At 38.6% G+C, this 25,307-nt stretch overlaps 1 protein-coding gene across 3 annotated transcripts in view; it reads right to left on the bottom strand.

Moving 5' to 3' along the window:
• The window catches only part of CPQ (carboxypeptidase Q), a 513,729-nt gene that overhangs the window by 268,721 nt on the left and 219,701 nt on the right, over positions 1–25,307 (bottom strand). For all 3 annotated transcript variants that reach the window (XM_081258893.1, XM_081258895.1, XM_081258894.1), the window contains exon 4: positions 14,393–14,600. In XM_081258893.1, the coding sequence (XP_081115019.1) occupies positions 14,393–14,600 (208 nt within the window). The remainder of the gene's footprint in view (positions 1–14,392; positions 14,601–25,307) is intronic.

The following is a 25,307-nucleotide window of genomic DNA, read 5'->3' as shown; positions in this document are numbered from 1 at the left end:
AGAGAATCTTCTGGGCTTCCAGAACACAGATTACCTGTGGGAAAAGGTATGACCAGTATAATAGCTTGTAGATGCAAGTCTTTAAGTGACAGATTTAAGGAATACTGTCTATTATCTTACAGGAAGTAGGGAGCCATTGACTTTTTAAAATAGATGGTAGACAGAGACATACTTAAGGAATAAGCATAAAGGCATACTTGAGGAATATTGGTTGGGTGGCAGTATACTGGACAGATGGAGAGGAGAAAGACCAGAACAGAGATATTAATTTAAGATGGCATCTCTATTGTCCACACAATATCCCCTGAAGGATTAAAAAAGAAAAAGAAAAAAGTCTGGACCCAGTACCCCGTTTTGCATTGTGTCTTGTGCTCTCATATCCAGGCCCACTTCTTAGAGGCTTATTATGAAAATACACAAATGGTGGTTTATAGTATAAACTCAAAAGTCTTCTGATATAAACACTGAGGAAAAATAGGAGAAAGTGCTACTTACTAACCTGGTCAGAATAAATTTGGAATGAAATATTGTAATTTTGCAAAGAGATGAGGCATGACTAAAGAAGAACATGCATTAACTGGCCATAATTGCTGCTAAAAATTCACATGACATTAAATTAAGTTAGTTTAACCCTAAATTAAGAGTCAAGAATGTGCATAGAATAATAACGTTCTTCCTCCAATCATATAACTATGATGGCACTTTCCACACATGGCCACACAGTCATCTTAGACCTTTCCAAAGGCACCTCTTCTGGCAGAGAGAGAAGCCACATTAATCCTTTCCTAAGCTTCCCATTGATTATTATTTAAAATTACCCCATGGTAGCAAAGCCCATAAACAGTTCAAAAGACAACTTCAAAATTCCTTAGCTGCATACTTATTTAGCTATAACATCATTTTTACTGAAAGATTCATGTATAACCAAACATCTAATAACAGGTTAAGTAAATTATAAAATACCCATTTGTTAGAATAACTTAAATAACTTAAAAGATACTAAAATTTCTATTTCAAGGGATATTTTGCCTGATGTTAAACAAAAGTTTCATCTGACACCATCTATAAAATATAACTGTATAAAATATTCATAGAAGAAAATACAGGGAAGGACATGCAGCAAGATGTTGACAGCAATTTTCTGAGCTAGTGTGTTTCTGAGTCAAATTTTTTTCATTTTTCTCTTTTTTTTCAAATAAGTAGGTATTAATTTTTTTAAAACATCTTTATTGGAGTATAATTGCTTTACAGTGGTGTGTCAGTTTCTGCTTTATAACAAAGTGAATCTGTTATACATATACATGTATCCCCATATCTCTTCCCTCTTGCGTCTCCCTCCCTCCCACCCCTCTAGCTGGTCACAGAGCACAGAGCAGATCTCCCTGTGCTATTCGGCTGCTTCCCACTAGCTATCTATTTTACATTTGGTAGTATATATTAGTCCATGCCACTCTCTCACTTCATCCCAGCTTACCCTTCCCCCTCCCCGTGTCCTCAGTCCATTCTCTATGTCTGCATCTTCATTCCTATCCTGTCCCTAGGTTCTTCAGGACCACTTTTTTTTTTTTAGATTCCATATATATGTGTTAGCATACAGTAAATAAGTAGGTATTAATTTTATATTAAAGTCCAACTTAAACAATAAATGGAGTCCTTCTACCAAGGGCTGCTATTAACTCTAGAAAACAGTGGAGCTGGAACTGGGATTCAAAGAGATTTCTGCAACACAAATATAAAGGTTTGGTTTATGAGACTGTCACAGTGGGTAACACATGGATAGCACTCAATAAATAGTCAGTGAATGAGATATAGCATAGAATAACAAGTTGACTTGAGCTATTCCCTTTTATAAAATTTCAGTTGGTTAGCATGATGCCAAGCAAAACACATAATTGGTTATAGAATGTTAATTTCTACCTGATTGTTGTAACAGAACTGGAGGAGCAAAAGCCTGGGGAAAATCCAGGTGTTCTTCATTAGCTATTTCTTGGCCCTACCTTTAAGCTTCAAATTTTCAAAACACAGACCCAGATACTCTAGTGAAGTTACAACATAGGGAGGTACCTATTCTGGATAGCCTGAACTCCCCCTTTCACTAAGGATTTATACAGTACTTTTTTTGTTTTAATTTTTGACATAAATACTTCAGTGTTTTAATTGCTTTCCTATCTTCTTAAATAGTACAAATGTAACTTTCTTGTAGACTCAACTCACTCTTAGGAACATTAGTTACTACATTATCACGTAATACAGTAAGTTCTTAAAGAGATTCTCATACCCCAAATGCTATGATTTTTGAGTTGTGAGATTTGTTTTGTCCTTTACTTGCAGTTTCTAAAATGTGCCTTGCAGTGTCACACTTTTATACTTTTTTACACACATTTTCTCTTTGCCTAGAACACCTCCCAATAAATTCTTGGTCCACCTATTAAATTCCTACTCATCTCTCTCAACTTTCAGTAGCCAGCTTTCCTGACAGCTCAGACTCAGTTATTCCTCTCTGTGTATCTTATACTCCTTGATTGCTATATTAGCTAACCCCAAAACCTAGTGGCTTAAAGCAATACATATTTATTATATCACACAGTTTTTGTGGGTCAAGAATTTGGGAGTGGCTTAGCCCGGTGGTTCTGGCTCAGAGCCTGATAACATTGTGATCAAGATGTTGGCCAGGGTTGCAGTCATCTGATGGCTTGACTAGAGCTGTTGGATCTATGTGCTGGCTAATTTGGGCTGGTTGATAGCAGAAAGCCTCAGTTCTTCACCAAGTGGACCTCTCCCCCGGGCTGCTTGAGTATCCTTACAACATGGCAGCTGGCTTCTCCCAGAGCGAGTGATCCAAGAGAAAGAACAATAAGAAAGCCACATTGCTTTTATGTTCTAATCTCAAACATCACACACCATTATTTCTGTCACATTCTATTCATTAGAAGTAAATCACTAAGTACAGCCTACACATAGGGGAACAGAGGCCAGCTTGATCTTTTAGAGGGAGATTAAAGAATTTGCAGGCATATTTTAAAACCACCAAGATTGTTATGGCATTATAATTATTTATTTGAACACTTTCATTTTTAGGTTGTTTTTTAGGACATCCTTAAAGCATTTATTTTACCCTAAATAAACTAGAGATCTGGGCAGTGACTATAGGAAGTTATAGAGTATTCGAACTTTGAATTTTATCTTCCACTTATTAGATGTGTGTCTGACTTTAGTCAAGTTATTTCCTCTGAATCTCAGCTCCCTTGTCTTCAAAATGGGAATCGTAAACATCAGCCCTGTTGTTAGGGTGAGGTGGAATAATACAGGTGAGAGTCCACTGCAAACTGCAAGGTACTGTATGACCACATTAGTACTGATCCAGCCAGGATGCAGTCAGTACTGCAAGCCCTGTGTTCGCAGAGTCTGGCTTCCAGAATTTACCACCTAGTTTACTTATCAGCCACCATGCAAGGGCCCCTTTATCGTGCCTCCTCTCCTCTCTGCCTCAGAATATCTCCAAGCTTATAATACAGAGTTTTGCACATAGTAGCTAATCAATAAGCATTTGTTGTTGTTCACTATGATGCTGACAGTTCTTCTGGTTTTCTTTTCATTTAGGGTAAAACAGAGGAAACTTTTAAAATGGCAGTATTTCACAAACTAGAATAGAAAGTTACTAAGACGTACGGGATAATGAATTGTTAAGAAAGAGTACACACTCTGGGAAGGGACAGTCTTGAGTTAAACTCTGCCACTCAGAAGCTTTGTGAATTCTGTGAACTCTTTAAGCCTGTTTGTTCATCTGTAACATGGGGATAACAGCACTGATTATATGACAAGGTCATAATGAAGATCAAAGGAGATAAGACATGAGAAGCATCCAGAATACTGCCTGTCACATAGTAAGTACTCCATTAAGTGTATTATTATTCATCACAGGATTATGATTATTATGAAATGGCTCCATCATTAATATGGGAAAGGTGTTCAAACCCATGAAGGATGGCATCCTCCTGCTTGCAAGTCCCATTTTACCCACTAAGATGACATTGAGTCCAGGAAAAAGTACTCTTTAAGGCTTGCCTTGCCTACCTGGGTGGCTATCTAAAACAGCCTGTCTGGCTTGAGCTATTTCCATTTGCTGTCTTTATGAGCCCGGAGGCATGCACAGCTATGAGCACATTCCAGAAATTTGAAAAATAAACAATGAAATGTCTCATGCTTGCCACACATGTATTTTTCCTACCATGATTTAGGTTGGCTGGTTCTAAACCATAAAAAGTTTATAATAAGAAAGAAAATGAAATTTGCCAGTTTAAAACTCTAACGCCAGCCCCCCAAACTTTCCAACTCAAGGTTAAGATGTGAACCAATGTTCCAATATGTTCATGAAAGATTTAATAATTACTTTGCTTATGAAAGTTTAAACAGCTGCTTAAGTGAGAAAAAAAGGTTCCCACCCAGGCAGAATAACTTGCTGTACCCATTAAGAAGGTTTTACAAATCATGAGACTACATATTCAGATGAAAGGAAAGCCGCATCTGCTGCACAGCCTCTAACTATTCAATTATGTATGGAATGAGTTTGTCCACCAGGTCAATCAGGTTTTGTTTATTCCTTCAACAGGGCGCTTGACAGCATCAGTGTTAAGGCAGTTTCCAAAGGGATTGCTGAGCTTTTCAATAATGTATTTTTAAGAACACATATACATTAACTAGGCCATGACTTTTTTTTTTTTTTTTTTGCTGTATGCGGGCCTCTCACTGTTGTGGCCTCTCCCATTGCGGAGCACAGGCTCCGGACGCGCAGGCTCAGCGGCCATGGCTCACGGGCCCAGCTGCTCCGCAGCATGGGGGATCCTCCCAGACCGGGGCACGAACCCGTGTCCACTGCATCGGTAGGAGGACTCTCAACCACTGCGCCACTAGGGAAGCCCCAGGACTTTTCCTTTAGGTTATTTTACAGCTCAGTTCCATGAATACAGGGTTCATTATCAAATGGATTGGGAAATTATAAGAGATCACATCACATTCCTTAAAAGAAGAGTAACACTACTTTTTGGGTTTCATATGCATTACTCCTTCTGCTTGGAATATTCCCCATCCCAACTCCATCCCTGTAACTTTTAGCAGGTTAACTCTTCATGGATAACTACTCGTGCTGTGGGAATAAGTTGGATCTCTCCAGAAAGCCTTCCTTGGCCTCCTTGACCAGGATGGTTATCCCCATCATACCACTTTGCTACCATATTATGGCATTTACCACCTGTTACGGCAGTTACTTGTTTAACTGCCTGTCTCTACCATGAAACCCCAAGTGCTGTGAGGGCAAATTAATATACCAGCATATGGTAGAAGCTCAGTAAATTCCTGTAGAATTAATGAATAAATTCTCCAAATCACCCAAACTGAACTTTTTCTTCTTTTTCTCCTTCTATCCAAACTTTAACAACTCTTGCCAATTTTATTTCCGAACTATTTCCTGGATCCTTCTCATCTTTTCCAACACTATTTCAGCTGTCTCAGTTCAAGTCCAGCTAATCTCCTGGCTGAATTGCAGTTTTGCCCTGTGAATACATACAGTGGGTAGAGTGAACCAAAACGAAAAATCCACTGCTAACCCAACCTTTCAGTGATTCCCTGCTGTCAAAGGACAAAGGACAAAGGACAAAGTATAAAGCCGGGCCCTTCAAGTAGCATGCCAGGCCTCTGTGGTCAGTACCTCCTGATGTGCCCCTCCTATTTCTCAATTCCTTACTTTTGCATAAGCTCTCCCCTCTCCAAAGAAGGCTAATGCTTATTGAGGGTCAGAGAGGCAAAATAAACTATCAACATAAGATAAGAAGCAGAATTTGAATTCTACAGGCTATGTTCCTAACCACAGTGCTGTGCTGTCCACCCAGTGCTATTGCTATAACCCTAGTGCTTGACACACACCCCATACTCCATAAATGTGTGTTGAATGAATGAATGAATAGTTGGGGGGAAAAAGAATATAAAAAACACCAAAATATAAACTATCCAGTGGATCTTATGCCTCTTTTCTCCTGTTTCTCAGAAAGTTTGGGGAATATTGCAAAACGACCTCTTAAAAGATTTCCAGTGCACATTAGCACATTAAAGGCTAAGAAGTGCCTCAAAAAATGGCATTTGTTTAACTTTTTTCAATAGAAGAGTTCCTAACTGTATTTGAACAGAGAATATTTTTTTAAAAAAGAAAGGAAAGAAAGAAAAGAACACTACCAACACCCCTACTCTGTGAAAGAGTGAAAGGGCTCCCATCCAAGAGTATACAGTCTGCACTGTCAGTCTCATAATATCCAAGTATTTTTTTTTACTAATGGAATTTTCAGGATGGAAATGACCTTTGAGCTTTTCCAGACAAAGTTCCCCATTCTATAGTTGAAGGATTAAGTGGCCCAAGGTCACTCAGCTTATTTGTGGCAGAAATAAAACCGGAACCAAGGCCTGTTGACACCCACCCAGTGGGTCCTTTCCATCACTCCACACCAGTGATTCTCAATGTGCAGTGACCTCTGTCCCTCAGGGGACGTTTGGCAATGCTTGGAGACATCTTTGATGGTCACGGCTGTGGGGAATAAGGGAGAGGCGGGGGATACTGGTAAATATTCTACAGTGTACATGATAACCTCCTACAACAAAGAATTATCTGGCCCCAAATATCAATAGCGATGATGTGGAGAAACCCTGCCCCACACTAAACAAAAGAAAAAGCAAATTCTCCGGTGAACAGGCTAGAGCTTTCATTTCAATGTTTCCCACTAGCCTGCACAGTGCTGCATTATATTTGAAATAATATTGGCATATGAAACTGAAATTGTTCTTTGAATCCCTGAAAATAACTGCTGTTGGAAAAAGGCTTAGATTAAAAAAAAACAACAATTCCCCTCATCAAGGCTTTAGGAAAATGGGTTTGGATATTATCAACCAAAAAAAAGAAAAAAAATCCAAAACACTCTTCTTTTCCATACAATTCCCTCAGAAGAATTCTTGAATATATTAACATTTTTAAAATATTGCATTTACTAAGCAAGACCTCAGAATAAGGCCTAGGAAATCACTGAGGAGCAATAGCAATGGGCCAGCCCTAAAGCCAGCATGAGAGATTCTGTTCTCAGTGAGTCTCTTTCCCACAGGTGCCCTGTACCCCTGGTCCCAGGTAATTTCCCCTCTCGTCAGGTCAATTTGAGCACAGCCCTCCTTCTGTGTTTGCTTGTTTGTTTGAGTGAGAGACCCTGGAAGCATCATAAGCTAAGCCTGGGAAAGGACTATCTAGGGTAACGTCAGGATGGGGCCCCAGCTACACTGGGGGCTACACGGAGGATGCTCACAGGCAGCCCCTGCTTTCCAAGAAAGCAGCTCACTCTTGGGAGTGCCTTCTGAGAGTTTCCCCACTGGGTTCATGTGCCATAGTTCTGTAAGATGTCATCACTGGGGAAGCTGGTCAAAGGATACACCCAAGCTTTCTGCACTGTTTTTGCAACTTCTTGGGAGCCTAAAGTTATTTCCAAATAAAAAGTGTTTTTTAAATGATGTGATTGGTAGTAGATCTATTTTGGCTTTGTTTGTGGTCCTTTGCTAAAACAGAAAACACCTGGTTACCTGACTGGTGAGGGTGAAGGTGTATGCAAAGGGGCACAGGGGAAGAGGGCATCATGAAGCGTCACTAACACCGAAGAAGTGCTGCATCCGTCAGACCCTCTTCCAAAGGGACAAGGAGCTAAGGAGGAATGAGACCCAAATCAGACTTGATGGAGAGAGGATGAGTAGGAGGAATGGACCAAGCACCGGTGGGTTTCCCTGGTAACGACCCTCATGGGTGCTCTAACGAAGCTGTGAGACAACAAGGGACAGTATATTTGAGAGTTCTTCGTGCCTAGGAAAGCGATATCAGAGGAAAAAAGCACAAGAGAAAGACACAAGTAATGACTTAGTAGGGTTAGCATGACTTGAATCCTGAATCAACAAAATCCCACAGATTTAAATGCTATCCATCCAGCTAAAGTGTGCCCAGGCATAATGGAGTGACTTTGAGGTAGAAAGAAATGGGAGTCAGGAAATCTGGAGTCACATTCCAGATGTGTCCTATCAGGCATTTGTTGTGTCTCCTTGGTCAGCTCACTCAGATTCAGTTCCCTCATCTGAAAGTCAGGGAATTGGTACTAAATTGCTAAGATCCTTATCTGTCTGTCTCTGCCTGTCTAAGACTATTTATTCTAAGAGGTAGGATACCCTCTATTGATTTAATAAAAAATAAAACCTATTCATGGATGGCAACAAGTTTCCTATAAATTTTCCAAGGCAAATTAGCTGTTTAATAAATGGTAGTAGAATAACATGGCAATTTTAGTGCCAGGGAGGATCAGCTCAGAAGTCAAAGAACTCTCATTTCCACCCTCTCAGACTCATTCTCAACCATGGATGGGCCTCACAGATACAATGATTTCCCAGGAAAAAAGCTGTCTTAGAGAAAGGAGTTGCAAAGCCTAATGTCAGGGCTTCCAGAGGCCTGCTTTCCCCCAGTGAAATGCACCCCCTCTAAGTGTTCAAGGTCTGCTGAATCCTGTACAACATGCCCAAATCACAGAGGAGCAGTTTCAGAAGAGGTGGAGAGAGAATTCTGTGCCTGGAGGAGCCAGCTCGTGGGGTTTTAGGAAGAGGGTGGGATTTATGTCTATAATACCCTTATTCTGTCTTTTTTTCTTTTTTTTTTTTTTTTGCGGTAGGCGGGCCTCTCACTGTTGTGGCCTCTCCCTTTGCGGAGCACAGGCTCCGGACATGCAGGCTCAGCGGCCATGGCTCACGGGTCCAGCCGCTCCACGACATGTGGGATCTTCCCGGACCGGGGCACGACCCCGTGTCCCCTGCATCGGCAGGCGGACTCTCAACCACTGCACCACCAGGGAAGCCCTGCCTTTTCACATACTGAAACCCAATAAAGTATTTGTATGATTGGCATCTTTTAAAAGTCTGTGGTTAATTCAGTCAAGGCTTATGTCTGGATTATGCAGTAGGGTTCTGAAATATTTAATGCTTCGTTAATCACATATTCACTTTTCCAGAGCTGAAATTCACCACATGTTGTCCATGGATCTCAGGCCAAATCAGAAGGATTCTTTACGTGTTAACTGCTTCCCTTTCATCAAGGTGCTGTGCATGTAAGGGGTTGTGCTGGGCATCACCACCCAAGAGTATTAGCCACTGCCTGAGCATTAGCTCACTTTCAAGTCACCCAGGACGCTTGGCTGCAGGAAGAATAATGGTGATTTCAACATAACCTCTTCATTTTTATTTTTTTATCTAAAAAAATTTTTTTTATTAATTTTTATTGGAGTATAGTTGCTTTACAATGTTGTGTTAGTTTCTTGCTCTACAGCACAGTGAATCAGTCATACGTATACACATATGCACTTTTTTAGATTTCCTTCCCATTTAGGTTACCACAGAGCACCGAGTAGAGTTCCCTGTGCTATACAGTCTGTTCTCATTAGTTATCTATTTTATATATAGTAGTGCATATGTGTCAATCCCCATCTCTCAATTTATCCCATCCCCCTTTTCCCCTTTGGTAACCGTAAGTTTGTTCTCTACATCTGTGACTCTATTTCTGCTTTGCAAATAAGTTCATCTCTACCATTTTTCTAGATTCCACATATAAGTGATATTATATGATATTTGTTTTTCTCTTTCTGACTTACTTCACTCTGCATGACAATCTCTAGGCCCATCCACGTCTCTGCAAATGTCACTATATCGTTGCTTTTTATGGCTAATATTCCACTGTATATATGTACCACATCTTCTTTATCCACTCCTCTGTTGATGGACATTTAGGTGCTTCCATGTCCTGGCTATTGTAAATAGTGCTGCAATGAACATCGGGGTGCATGCATCCTTTTGAATTATGGTTTTCTCTGGATATATGCCCAGTAGTGGGATTGCTGGGTTCCTCTTCAATTTTAGAAATAATTTCCACTCCATCTAGTTTGCTCAGCATTATTTAGTGCTATTCTTTAGTATAAAAAGGAGCAAGGTAGCAAGGACATGTCAGGGATAAGTTAGTCAACCTAAACTATCAAGACCAACATTTATGTCATTCAGCATACTTATAATTTAAAATAAAGTTGAATGATTTTATAAATGTTTGTCAGAGTTTAGGAGAGCTGAACTCCTTCACTGGCCAATGAAAGAATGGGTCTTGGGCTTCCCTGGAGCAGTGGTTGAGAGTCTGCCTGCCGATGCAGGGGACATGGGTTCATGCCCCGGTCCGGGAAGATCCCACATGTCGCAGAGCGGCTGGGCCCGTGAGCCATGGCTGCTAAGCCTGCACGTCCAGAGCCTGTGCTCTGCAATGGGAGAGGCCACAACAGTGAGAGGCCTGCGTACCGCAAAAAAAAAAAAAAAGAAAAAAAAGAATGGGTCTTAGTTGGTACTGAATCTCCATCATACACTTCCTTTCCCTCTTTCTTCATTCTAATTTTCTGCTCATTTATAAATAGTACTATATTATTTAACCATAAGTTCCTCCTACTTAACCCCCCCAAACGCCCCCCTTCATGGTCTCTTTTCTTCCGTCTTCTTCACCTCTGGACACTTACCTCAGTATTTACCTAGATCATAACCTTTATCTTATAAGGAACAGGAGAGGGGACCTGAGAGCATGGAAACACCATTTTGAGATTAGTGTTTTAAAAGATAACTGAACTGCATTGCAAAAATGCAGAAGCAGAAAGAGAACAGAAGAAAAGAAAGTCAGGAGGGAAATAGCTAGGGCCTGAATTAGAACAGTAATGACAGTAAAGACAAGACAGGAACAGATTTTTTTTTTTAATAGGCTGATAGTAGACTGAATAGGATATGGTTCCTGACTGTAGGACAGTAACAAAGAGGAGAGAATGAAAAACAACTTGAAGTTTCTGAACTCTGCTGATAGGTAAATATGGTTCCTTTAACAGAGACAAGAAACCAAGGCGAGGTGTTAGGTGTGAGGGAGTTGATGGACTCGAGTTTAGCCATACAGAGCTGCATTCACGGGTGATGTCCAGTGTGCCTATGGACAACCAATGCTCCAAATGGGCAGGAAAACTTCTGGATGTAAAGAGAATAGAGATTAAAAAAATCTTCTACTTGTTTTCTTCCTTTATTCTTCTCTTCATTTTACTGAATTAAAATATGCATTGAGAAGCTACTGCCTGCCAAATTCTGGGATAGGCATTAGGGACAAAAAGAAAAGAAAGTAAACAGAATGCTCAGGGCATCTGCAAGCTCTGGTGGGAGACAACAGCAAAACAATGGCATAAAGTGGTGGGATGAGGGGAGGGTTCCCAGAGGAGGCTTTATCAGGGATGGACGGTGCTTACTAAGCTTCATTAACTCACCTCACACCTGGAGGGGGGAACACAAGGTTTCCACTTCCCTTCGTGGTCTAGACATGTCCTATGGTTCCAGGCAGGCTATAAGGCAGATTCCCCCCCAAACACAGCCACATGGACTTCACTTCACTGCACTCACCCACATTCCTTCTGGGCAAGTGATGCCGTGACTTCTTTGTGGGAGACCTTTTGTTAATCTTCTATCTTTTACATGTAGGCAACAAGGTATTTATAACTAACTCCTGGAATGCTGTGCAACGTTATGATAGAGGTAAAAGTTTAATCCTGATTCCTGGGACAGCTCTGAAACTGTCCATCACTCTCCCAGAGAAGGCACTTCCCCCATAGAATACAGAGGTTGAAGCATCTTGCCAGAGATTAGGGTGCTTAAGATTCAGGCCAGCCCCTCAATTCCACCTCTAGGCACCTACCCAAGGAGGAATGAAAACATACGGCCACAGGGAGACTTATACAAGACTTATACAGGAATGTTCACAGACACTTTATTCATAACAGTCAAAAACTAAAAACCACCCAAATGTCCATCATCAGCAGTGAATGGATAAACACACTGTGAAATGTGTCTTGGGCTGCAGCAGCTGGAGGGTTGAGGTGATCCTGTGAAATATTACCCAGCAGTATAAAGGCATGGACAGCAGATACAACAACACGGATGAACCTCAAAAGCATTATGCTGAGTGAAAGAAGCCAGCCTGGAAGACCCCACTTACGTAATTCCCCCTATATGAAACTCTCGAGAAGAAAAAGCTATAGTTCCAGAAAGCAGATCAGTGGTGCCCAAGGCACAGGGGGGTAGAGGAGGAGATGGACTGCACAAGGGAACATTTGGGGCGATGAAAATACTCTCTGCTATGACTGGGCTTACATTACTGGATTACATTTTTCAACACTCATCGAATTGTACACTTAACTTTGGTGAGTTTATTTTATGTAAATTATACCTCAATAAAACTGATTGGAAAAACAGTCACGCAGGGCTGAGGAGGAGGCCCGAGCACGCTCAGCTGGGAGATGCCGGCGGTTCCCGGGAAGCTCTGAGCCAGCACTACCTCAACCCTCCAGCTGCTGCAGCCTGAGAACGCCTCTGTTTTAATGCTTTGACCTCAGACCCCGACACTGACTGGCCATTTCAGATTAGGGTTCCAATAACTCGCTCTCACCTTGCCACCCACCCTTAGGCCAGAATCAGCCTGCTCATCCAGACTACTGATAATATATAATCCTAACCTCCTCCCACCCTGGACTGGGGATTACACTCTAAGGGTCCTGACTACTCAGTACCTGAAACGTGGACTCTTGGCTCTTCTGTTGTTCTCGGTTTCCTAAAGAGACAAGAGGCTGGGCTTATTTGTTTTCTCAATATTTAAAACTACAGTTTCTCTACACTGTGACTTTCATGGTCCTACTGAGATCTTGCTTTTCTGTTATCCCTGCGGCTGTAACCCCAGGGTTGATGCATGCCCAGGTCCAGGGAGCAGGTCATTTAGGAAGGGAGAAAAGGGTCCCAAGACATAAAACGCATCTTTACTGCAGCACAACCCTTTAAGTGTGAGAGAGGCCCTGAGTCAGGATACGTGCAGAAGGACTGTTTCTCCATTACTGTGTGCCTGTTCCTTCATCCCACTGACGTTCTTTTTTTTTTGCGGCACGCGGGCCTCTCACCGTTGTGGCCTCTCCCGCCGTGGAGCACAGGCTCGGGACGCGCAGGGTCAGTGGCCATGGCTCACGGGCCCAGCCGCTCGGCGGCATGTGGGATCTTCCCGGACCGGGGCACGAACCCGCGTCCCGTGCATCGGCAGGTGGACTCCCAACCGATGTGCCACCAGGGAAGCCCCCACTGACGTTCTTAAACAAAATAAAAGTCTCAACTGCCCAAACAGCTATATTTTTAAGTGCTATTTTCAGAATTTCAATAACTACTAATAAAGAAGGTTTGTACCAGAAACCTTATGAAAACCACCTTTTGTACACTTGATGTCATAGGAAGTAAACTGACATGACATTCAATGAGTGCATGTGATGCGACAAACACTATAGTAGGAGGCTATCAGATATGCATTATCTAGTCTAGCCCTCACAGTAATCCTGTTCCTTACATACACCATCTCCATCTTTGTAGATAAATTCTCTAAGACTTAGAGAATAAGTAACTTGCTGAAGTCATTTAAGCTTCGGCTAGTATACAGTTTGAATACGCATCTAAGACTATTTGAAGTTTCAAAAAAAAAAAAAAGAACCCTAAAGATTTCACATAAACTGTGGTCTATAGCTTGGATTAATAGTCACAAGGTCCTGGGTTTGAGTCCTTTCTCAGTCATTTACTAGCTGTATGGACCTTAGGCAAGTGAGTTTCCTTTAGGTTAATTTCCTCACCTGCAAAATGAAGAAAATAGACTTAGTTCACAGAGCTTTGAAAGGATGAAGGAAGATAAGTCACACAATAAGCATGCTATCCACTATTGGTATGATCTCAGATGCCAAGTGGTTCCAAATGGAAGAAATACAACACATATGGACAAATACTGCCCTCAACTATTCGGAGTTGAATTTCCACACAGTGGATCATACTCTGTCCTTCAGTTAGTCCCGCCCTTCTTCGGTCAAAGTAGTAAACTTTTGAAGGCAAAAAAAAAGTGTCTGCCTTTAAGGAGTCTATGAAGACCATCTCTGCAGACTCATTCTCTCTTTCCTAAACTGTCTCTAAAAACTAAAACTTGGGCTTCCCTGGTGTCGCAGTGGTTGAGAGTCCGCCTGCCGATGCAGGGGACACGGGTTCGTGCCCCGGTCCGGGAAGATCCCACGTGCCGCGGAGCAGCTGGGCCCGTGAGCCATGGCCGCTGAGCCTGCACGTCCGGCGCCTGTGCTCCGCAACGGGAGAGGCCACAGCAGTGAGAGGCCCGCGTACCGCAAACAAACAAACAAAACAACAAAAAAAAACCCTAAAACTTGACCACAACACCTTATTCCCAGACAGCCCATCCCTTGCCTTCACTCACCTGCTCCGGATACTTGCTACCAATGATCTCTGCTACAGTGTTGAAGGAATCAGCATCTGGGTAGTTCTTTGCCCCCATCTTCAGCTGAATGACAATTCTGCTCCCACGAGAAGCCATTCTTGACATCATCTCTGCATCTTCCACCGTAATACAAGCTGTTGGGATCTTTGGCACACCATCCTGGTATTCCTGAATACCTGTGTGAGGGCTTGAGAAAAGAAGCCACCAGGTTACCTTGAAAGTGGAAATGGACCCAAAGTATTTTTTAAAAGACTTTCACTGATCTTTGTTTTCATGTGAGGAAGGGAAAGGGTGGGCAGTATTGGTTTACTTGCTTTTGATGTGAATGTAATTTTTCTTTTTGATAAAAATAACTTAGAAACTTCAATTTAATAATAATTTCATTGAAAACATTACATGAAGTTTATTACTTCATTACATAAAGTCTAGGCTGCAGACTAGAAGGCCCACATGGCTGGAAGAGAACAGGCCCAGGTACAACCAGCTCTCTGGTCACTGACTGGCTCGAGAGCTACTCTCTTCCCACCCAAACACAGAGGTCTGCATAGGTGGCCCTGCATAGGGGTAGAACACTGGGTACGAAAACCATAGAACAACATCTGGGAAATGTTTGGATCCCCAGGAAGAAAAGTGCCGGATAAACCCAGGTCTGTGATTTCACTGCCACAAGAAAAAGAAAACTATTATGATTTTGGCATGAAGGGGGAAATATCACCCCAAATGGTCAAGGTTTTTCTGTTAATTTCCAGATGCTTCTTACATCACTGCAAACACGTGTAATTGACGTTGATATTAATCTACCATTGATTCAACCTCTCCCCATGCTAACTGAGTTTATCAAATTCACTTTCTAGAACTGTTCTTTCAAACTGTCCCCTTTTACCTCTGAGGTAAAACTCCAAACCACACCACCACATCTCGCTCAGGACCACAGCTTCTGAGCGCTCACCACATCCCATCAGTCTGTTCCCGTCTTCTGTGGAAGCACAAGCTAACAGCCTCCCTTTCCAAATTAAGTTTTCTTTTTGTACTTCCATACTCGTTTCAGGTTGTCTCATATTCAGGGAAAAGCCTTTTTCCTCCTTTGAGCCATAACACATTTCTCTCCTGTACAAATGACTCCAATCTGCACATGCATAAACACGATGATCCAGTCTTATCACTGATTTCTCGGTGTGACGGTTATGGCTGTGACCATGTAACAGGTGACTATTTACTGACTTAGAGAAATCGCATGACAAAGTGATTAAGAATACAGGTTCTGGAGCAAGACGGTCTGGGTTCAAATCTGGGCTGTGCTACTTATTGCTAATTGGCCTTGGGCAAGTTACACGTCTTTGCTTCAGTGGCTTCAGCTATGATTGGCGATGGTAATTATAATACCTATTTCATAGTTATTTTGCAAATTTAGTTAACTTATACAAATAACTCACTTCCCCTGGAACTTAGTAAGCCCTTAATAAATGTTAAATGTTTATTATACTAACTTATCTATTACATTAACCCTGCAGAGAGAGACTGTGTAATCTCAAGTCCTTAGACTCAGACCATCTAAATATATCCTTTATGGACATTTCTTAACTGCTGACTGAAAATTATATTCTTCATTAGAGAGAGACAAGTGACTTAGAAATTCAAAACTTATAAAACAGAAACCCTGAATCTGAATCTCTGTTCTGGAATATGCCTAATCCACTCTCAGTTCCAGTTTAGGTCACATCCTGGCTCTACCATTCTCCACCTGCCTGACACCAAGCAACTTAGATTACCTCTCTGTTTCTGAGTTTCCACATCCGAAAAGTAGAGAATAATATTAGTATTGACCTCATAAGATTGCTATGAGGAATATAAGAGATAGTATATGTAAAGGATTTTAAAGTGCTTGGCATATAGGAATTACTTAGCAAACATTAGTTGTTATTATTATTTCTTCAGTGTTAATTTTCCCCACTGAGTTGGTAGAGTGGTTAAGGACCAAAAGTATTTTGAGACATGTAGGAAGACAATCTAAATATTTATTATTCATATTACCTTACGTGATGTCTAGGATTCAACAAACTCTCCTTGTTCTCAGGCTCTCTGACTCAAAAGGAGGTCAGTGTAACACCTCTTAATAGGCTCTTTTAAATAATGTTTCTAAATAAATTGGAACTATTAAGTTAAAGGTAAGACTTCTTAATTTGGGGACAGTGAATTGGGCATACACCAATGGCTCCACTGAGGAAAATGGCATTTTCCCACTGTGGTTCTGAATTCAAGATATAAAAAGCTTCTAATTTGTTTCTACAATTAAGCATGTTCTCCAGTGGTTGAGTATTCAGCATTGTTCAGTAGAAGTTGCCAGAGTGAAGACTCAACAGTTCTATTTAGAGTCCTTATTTTTACTGTCAATTGTCCTACAGGAGGTGATCACCATAAAAATCACCTTCCTGGCCCCACTTACAAGTTCCACTTGCATTTAACAATAGCAAATGGTAAACTACAAAGGAAGCCATAAAAAATCAAAACAAGAACATTTAAAGATTAATCCCAATCCTTCACAAAGTCTTTGAAAAAATACAAGAGGAAGGAACACTTTCAACTCATTCTACAAGGCCACTGTTAATAAGAACAAAACTAGACATAGACCCTACAAGAAAAGAAAACTATAGACCAATATCTCTTATGAATATAAAATGCAAAAAACAAAATCAACAAAATATAAATTGATACAGCAACATATGAAAAGAATTTTACACCATCACCAAGTGGTATTTACTCCAGAAATGCAAGGTTGATTTAACATCAAAAAATCAATCAATGCAGTGTATTATAATAATATAATAAAGGCTAAAAACCACATGATCATCTCGATAGAGGCTGACAAAGTCTTTGACAAAATCTAATGCTCCTTCATAATAAAAACACTCAACAAACTTTGAATGGAAGGGAACTTCCTCAACCTAATAAAAGGTACCTATGAAAAACCCACAGCTAACGTCATACATAGTGGTAGAAGACTGAATGTTTTTCCCCTGAGATCAGAAACAAGGCTAGGATGTCTGCTCTGCCCACTTCTATTCAATGTTGTACTGGAGGTTCTAGCCAGGAAAATCAGACAAGAAAAAGAAATAAAAGAAACCAAGGTTGGAAACAAAGAAGTAAAACTATCTCTGTCCACAGATGGTCACGTTTATAGAAAATCCTAAGGAATCCACATGCCCACACACAAAAAACTATTAGAACTAATTAACAAGCTCAACAAAGTTGCAGGATACAATATCAATATACAAAAATCAATTGCACTGTGGTAATAAACAATACAGTGTAGTAGCAATACAGTAGCAATGAACAATCTGAAAGTTAAGTAAACAATTGCATTTCCATTATCAACAAAAAGAATAAAATACTACAAATAAATTTAACAAAAGAAGTGCAATATTTGTATAATGAAAACTGCAAAATGTTGTTTAAATAAATTAAAGAAGATCCTAATATATTGAAAAGTGCCCCATGTTTATGGATTAGAAGACTTTACATTCTTAAGATGGTAATACTCCCCAAATTGATTTACAGATTCCATGCAATTCTTCTCAAAATTCCACTTGCCTTTTTTGAAGAAATTTACAAGCTGATTCTAAAATTCATATGGAAAAGGAAGGGACTTAAAATAACCAACACAAGTTGAAAAAGTAGAACAAAATTGGTGGACTCACACTTCTAAATTTAAAAACATACTACAAATCGATAGTAATTTAAAAAGTGGTACTGGTATAAGGATAGACACATAGATCAATAAAATAGAATTGAGAATACAGAAATAAAGTTTATAAGATTGGTCAATTCATTTTCAACGAGGGGGCCAAGATAATTCAATGGGGATAAAACAGTGTTTCCACAAATGGTGCTGGGGCCAACCAGATACCCAGATGAAAAAGAGTGAAGTCGCACCCCTACATCACACACAAAAACATTCAAAATGAATCACAGACCTAAATGTAAACTGGCACACATATGTTTATAGCACTACTCAGAATAATCCAAATGTGGAAACAACCCTAATGTCGATCAACTGATGAATAGATAAACAAATCTGGTATATCTATACAATGGAATAGTATTCAGCAATAAAAAAATAATGTTCTGAAACATGCTACAACATGAACGAACCTTGAAAACCTTGAACCTTCTTTCACTTCTTTCCTAAGTGAAAGAAGCCAGTCACACAAGACCACATATTGTAAAATTCCACTTATAAGAAATGTTCAGAATAGGCAAATTCACAGAGGTAGAAAGTAAATTTTAGGTTGCCTTGCACTGTTGGAAGGGACAGGGAAATGGGAAGTAAATGCTAACTGTTAGGGATTTCTTTTCAGGATGATGAAAATGTTCTAAACTAAAATTAGACAGTGATGGTGTTTGCACAACTCTTTGAATATACTAAAAAACACCAAACTGTGTGTGTTAAAATGGTAAATTGTATGGTTTGTGAATTTACCCCAATAAAACTTCTATTAGAAGTTTAAAGAATCAAAATAAAAATCTTAAGCTTCCAGATTCCCTTTTAAGAGGAAAATCCTGGTATCTTTTTCATTCAAAAATCATGTTTCTATGGCTCTGGTTTATGACATGTATGAAAACAAAGCCTGCTGGTCTCTGTGCTTGCAAGAGAGTATACCCAAAATATAAAATGAACATGGAAACTGTAAGTCTTAATAAGCTTTTCAAATTTTACTAAATTTCTTGTGTATGTTTTGTAAAGTGATATAACTTGAAGTCAGCTGAATATTGTCTTTTATCTACATAAAATAAGTGCAAGGTTTAAACAAATACATTTTGACATTTCCCACCTGATTACCACACATCAGTCAAACTCCCTTAATGCTAGTCACTTTTCACTAGCTCTTTATAAAAGATACCAGGCACTTTGTTTCTGAGCACTTCAAAAATTGCAAAGCTCATATCAACCATTGGAACTGGGTGTCAGCTTGTGATGTTAAATATCCAACATGAGGAAAATTAGGTATCCTTACTGAGGAATATGTAGGTTTTCACAGGGGCATAGAAGACATTGATTGAAGTTAAAATTATTCACAACACAATGAAGTCTTGGAATGTTTCCTAAAGAAAGAGTCTAGAGGTGGGAATGATTATGAGGACTGGGAGCTTTTGAAGCTATAGTCTCTTGTTTCTATGAGAGGTTTTTTTTAACTTCCTTATTAGGATGGTTAAAAGAGCACCTATTCTGTTTATCAGAAAGGCTTGTTTGCTTTAAAAATCAGTTTGATTGAAAATAACTCTCTTGGAAAAATTACAATTGACTTTATTAAATTTTTTTAGATGTAGCACTTTAAGAGTAAATTCATCTCAGACTTTTATACTGTCATTAACAACAAGAGTAAATTGATCTCAGGCATTTATACTGTCATTAAGAATACAAAAGCAAAATGATTCATTTACACCATAATTTCACAAAAAAGGAAACCCTGAAATATTTCCAACTCCCACAGGTTAAAAATAAAAAACAAAAATAACCTGACCAAGAGAGAGGAGGTAGGACTAAATTTCATTCCTAATTTCTATAATTCAGTTGAAATGACAGAAGAGAGAGAAGAAAAAGTCAAATTCTTGAATTCTATTCCATATTGATGACAGACTTCACATGAGCAAAACTCAACCAACATGTTTAATATCATATTCATGGGCAGATCTCAGTAAGGAGACACAGCATCAGAGAGATGTACCTTCTTGCAAAACAGAGGAACCCAGCCAGCTCCACAAGACTGTGAGACAGAAGGAAGATGGTCAAAATGCTTAGAGGAATAAAACCGTGTGATTTTTTTAACATCCACAGCATATAAGAAGGGCTTTCGGCTAATTTCTCTAAGACACAAAAATGTAAAGAGCTGCCTGTAAAATAAATAGAAAAGAGAATTCAATATACCTAAAAAAAAATTTATACTTAATATTTTGTTACCTAGAAAGTACTGCATAAATACTAGTTTCATTATTATTAGATATTTTGTAACCCAAAGTAATCATCAAAAATATATTTGTTCCCTTTTTTCCTTTCTGATCTTGTTCTCCTGTATAAGTTACAATTTTCTGCTAATGTACAGTTATTTCATCATCTTAATTTGTTTTTTTCTTATATGCCCCTCCAATCTTTACAATTTCTAAAAGGAATTATATATTAAGTAAGATGAAAATCTACCTTGGAATAACAAAAATGTTACAATAGATAATTTCTTTAATAAATATGATAATAATGATAAAGATATGGAGCAACATAAAAATCACTGATAAATGAAGATGGTAACTTTAACCAACAAAATGCCCTATCCATTTTACCAACTAAATATTGTTTTGAGTTTAAGCCTCAATGGGAAACATTTCTGATTAACTGGACTGGAAAGTATTTAAAGATCATCTGACCCAAGATCTCCGTCTTCTCAGTCAGAAATATCCTAAGTTTCTATTATTAACTCTGTTAAACTATGTTAATCTCTCATTACCCTCAGAGCCCAACATCCTCTTATTAGAACAGAACTGAAGATATAACTAATAGCACATGGTATAGACTGAATGTTTGTGTCCCTCCAAAATTTATATGTTGGAATTCTAACCCACCACTAGAATAGCTATCATCAAAAAGTTTACAAATAACAAATGTTGGAGAGGAATGTAAATTGGTGCAGCCACTATGGAAAACAGTATGGAGGTTCCTTAAAAAACTAAAAATAGAACTACCATATGATCCAGAAACTCCACTCTTGGGTATATATCCAGAAAAAACAAAGGCACTAATTTGAAAAGATACATGCACCTCACAGAATGTTCACAGAAGCAGTATTTACAACAGCTAACACATGGAAGCAACCCAATATACACACACACACACAATGATACATACACAATGGAATATTACTCAGCCATAAAATAGAATGAAATATTGCCATTTGCACCAACGCAGATGGACCTAGAGAACATTATACCTAGTGAAATAAGTCAGAGAAAGACAAACACTGTATGATATCACTCACATGTGGAATGTAAAAAGTAATACAAATGAATCTATATACAACACAGAAACAGACTCACAGACATAGAAAGCAAACATAAGGCTACCAAAGTAGAGGGAAGGAGATACAAATTAGAGGTATGGGATTAAGTTACAAACTACTATATACAAAATAGATAAGCAACAAGGATTTACTGTATAGCATAGGGAATTATACCCAATATCTTGTAATAACATAGTAGAATATAATCTGGAAAAAAACTGAATCACTATGCTGTACACCTGAAATTAACACAATATTGTAAGTCAACTATACTTCAATCAAAAAAATTAAAAATTTTAAAATTAAAAATAAAGCATCAGCTAAGTACTGAAGGAAACACTAGAGCCATGTTCTCAAGGTGTTTTCTGCAGAATACTAGGTCTAAGAAGCCTTGTAAGGGGCAAAAGATTCCCTGTTGAGATACAGTCATGAAACATTGAGCATTATTTCCCTGTTTTGAGGAGTCAAGAAGCACATTAGGCTATTTATAGGCTCTGAGAAGTAACATAGTTAAGAAAAATGTTTGACTAACTATGCATTCCCAAACTTAATTGACCATAGAAACTTTTTTTGTAACACTTTTATCATTGCATAGTCTTATCTAAGAAATACATTGATTCACTCTCCTTAAAGGAGGACCAAGAAAATGCCTGGGCATTTTCCTTCAGTGATCAGTTCAAATAGCCCTTTCTCTGTAAAGACTTTTGAATACCACTAAGGCAGAGTTGGAGACTCACTCCCCTGTGTACCCCTGCTTCCCCCTCTATACTTCTGTTTATAATCCTAATGATATTGTTATATTCATGTGTTTAAACACCCCCTACTACATATGAGCTCCTCAAGAATCTTGACCATGTCTAATTATTTTTTGTACAGCAAGAACATGTAGCTTCTACCATATTTTAAGTATTTATAGTTTCTACCATATTTTTAAGTGTTCAACAAATACATATATTCTGTATAAATATTTGTTGAACACATACACATACACACACACACACATTATATATATATAGCTCCTATTGGTTCTCTTTTTCTAAAGAATCCTGACTAAAAGTTAAATTTACTTTTATTTGCAGCCAAATATATTCCCAACATTTGTAACAACCAAAGTAGAAAAATCAGTATATTGTATATTTAAAAATTATAAATATTAAAACTTTCCTTTTAAAAACATACAGCTCCATATTAAGTAAATAAATCCAAATTACTGAAAGAAGGCATTATAGAAGACACTAGCAAACAGAATTCAGCAGCATATTAAAAGGATTATACACGATGACCAAGTGGGATTTATTCCTAGAATGTAAGGATGGTTCAACATACAAATTTGATTGGTGTAATATACCACATTAATGGAATGAAAGAAAAAGCCCACATGATCACCTTATTTGATGAAGAAAAAAACATAACAAATGTTAAGACTCTTTCATGATAAAAACACTCAACAAACTAGTAATAGAAGGAAACTACTTCAACATAACTAAAGCCATATATGAAAAACCCACAGCAAACATCATACTCAACGGTGAAAGACTGAAAGTTTTTTCACTAAGATCAGGAACGAGGCAAAAGGACACTTGCAATTTCTGTTTAACATAATACTAGAAGTTCTTGGCAGAGCAACCAGGAGAGAAAATAAATAAATAAATAAATAAATAAATAAATAAAAGGCATCTAAATTAGAAAGAAAGAAGTAAAATTATATCTGTTCACAGATCATATTATATGTAGAAAACCCTAAAGATTCCACAAAAAAACTATTGGAAATGAATTCAGCAAAGTAGCAGGATACAAAACCAACCACAAAAATCAATTGCATCTCTAGACATAAACAATGAACAAGCTGAAAAAAAAACAATTCCATTTACAATAACGTCAAAAAGAATAGAATACTTGGGAATTAACTTAACCAAAGAGTTGAAGACTTGTAAAATAAAAACTACAAAATATTGCTGAATGCAATGAAAGAACACATAAATAAATGGAAACACATTCCATGTTCATGAATCAGAAGACTTAATATTGTTAAGATGTCAATACTACCAAAAGCCATTAGCAGATTCAATGCAATCTCTACCAAAATTCCAAGGATGTTTTGGGCAGGAATAGAAAAAATCATCCTAAAATTTATATGGCATCTCAGTGAGCCTGAATAGCCAAAACAATCTTGAAAAAGAAGATTAAAGCTGAAGAACTCATGCTTCCTGATTTTAATACTACAAAAGTACCACAATCAAAATAGTGTTATGCTTGCATAAAGACAGGTATGTAGACCAATGAAATAGAATAGAGAGCCCCGAAATAGACCTTTGCATATACGGGATTTTGGGCAAGTGTGCAAAGACCATTCAATGGGGAAAGGGCAGACTTTTCAATAAATGGTGCTGGGAAAACTGGATATCCACTTGCAAAGGAATGAAGTTAGACCCTTACCTAATATCATGTTCAAAAATTAACTCAAAATGGATCAAAGATTTAAATGTAATACATAAAGCTATAAAATTCTTAGGAGAAAACATAGGGCAAAGGCTTCTTGACATTGGATTTGGCGATGATTTCTTGGATATAACACCAAAGGTAAAATGACAACAAAAACAGACAAATTAAACTTGATGAATATTAGAAAATTTTGTGCATCAACAGACAATATCAACAGGTAAAAAGACAATACACAGAATGGGAGAAAATGTTTACAAATCATATCTCTGATAAGAGATTAATATCCAGAATAAATAGAGACCTCTGAAAATTCAACAACAAAAACCAAACAACACAATTCAAACATGGGAAAAGGACTTGAACACATATTTCAGCTAAGAAGATATACAAATGGTCAGAAAGCACAAGAAATGATGCTCAACTTCACTAATCATTAGGGAAATGCAAATCAAAACTTCAGTGAGATACTACCTCACACCCATTAGGATGTCTACTATCAAAAAGCAGAAAATAGCAAGTATTGGTAAGGACATGAAGAAACTGGAACTCTTGTGTCCTGTTGGTGGGAATATGAAAGGGTACAGCCTCTTTGCTTGTTCCTCAAAAAATTAAAAATAGAAATACCATATTACTGACAATTCCACCTCTGGGCTTATTCCCAAAATAATTAAAAGCAGGGTCTCAAAGAGATATTTGTACACCCATGTTCATAGCAGCATTATCCACAGCAGCTAAAATGTGTTAGCAACTCAAGTGACTAGATAAACAAAATGTGGTGTATACATACAATGGAATATTTTTCAGCCTTAAAAAGTAAGGAAATATTGGGCTTCCCTGGTGGCACAGTGGTTGAGAGTCCACCTGCCGATGCAAGGGACACGGGTTCGTGCCCCGGTCCGGGAAGATCCCACATGCCGCGGAGCGGCTGTGCCCGTGAGCTATGGATGCTGGGCCTGCACGTCCGGAGCCTGTGCTCTGCAATGGGAGAGGCCACAACAGTGAGAGGCCCACGTGCTGCAAAAAAAAAAAAAAAAAAAAAAAAAAAGTAAGGAAATTCTGACATATGCCACGACGTGGATGAATATTGAGGGCATTATGCTAAGTGAAGTAAGGCAGTCAAAAAAGACAAATATTGTATAATTCCACTTACATGAGGTACTGAGAACAGTCAAAATCATAGAGGCAGAAAGTAGAATGGTGGTTTCCAGACGCTGGGGGAAGGGGACACTGAGGAGTTATTCTTTCATGGGTATAGAGTTTGAGATTTACAAGGTAAAAAGAGTTATGGAGATGGGTAATTTGATGGTTGCACAACATTATGAATGTATTTAATACCACTAAATTGTACACTTAAAAATGGTTAGGTGTGGTTAATGGTTAAATTTTAAAGCCATTACATACATAAATTA

Source organism: Mesoplodon bidens (assembly GCF_964165515.1).
Source record: "Mesoplodon bidens genome assembly, chromosome: 16".
NCBI classification, from domain to species: Eukaryota; Metazoa; Chordata; class Mammalia; order Artiodactyla; family Ziphiidae; genus Mesoplodon; species Mesoplodon bidens.
This window is presented reverse-complemented; position numbering and strand designations above follow the sequence as displayed.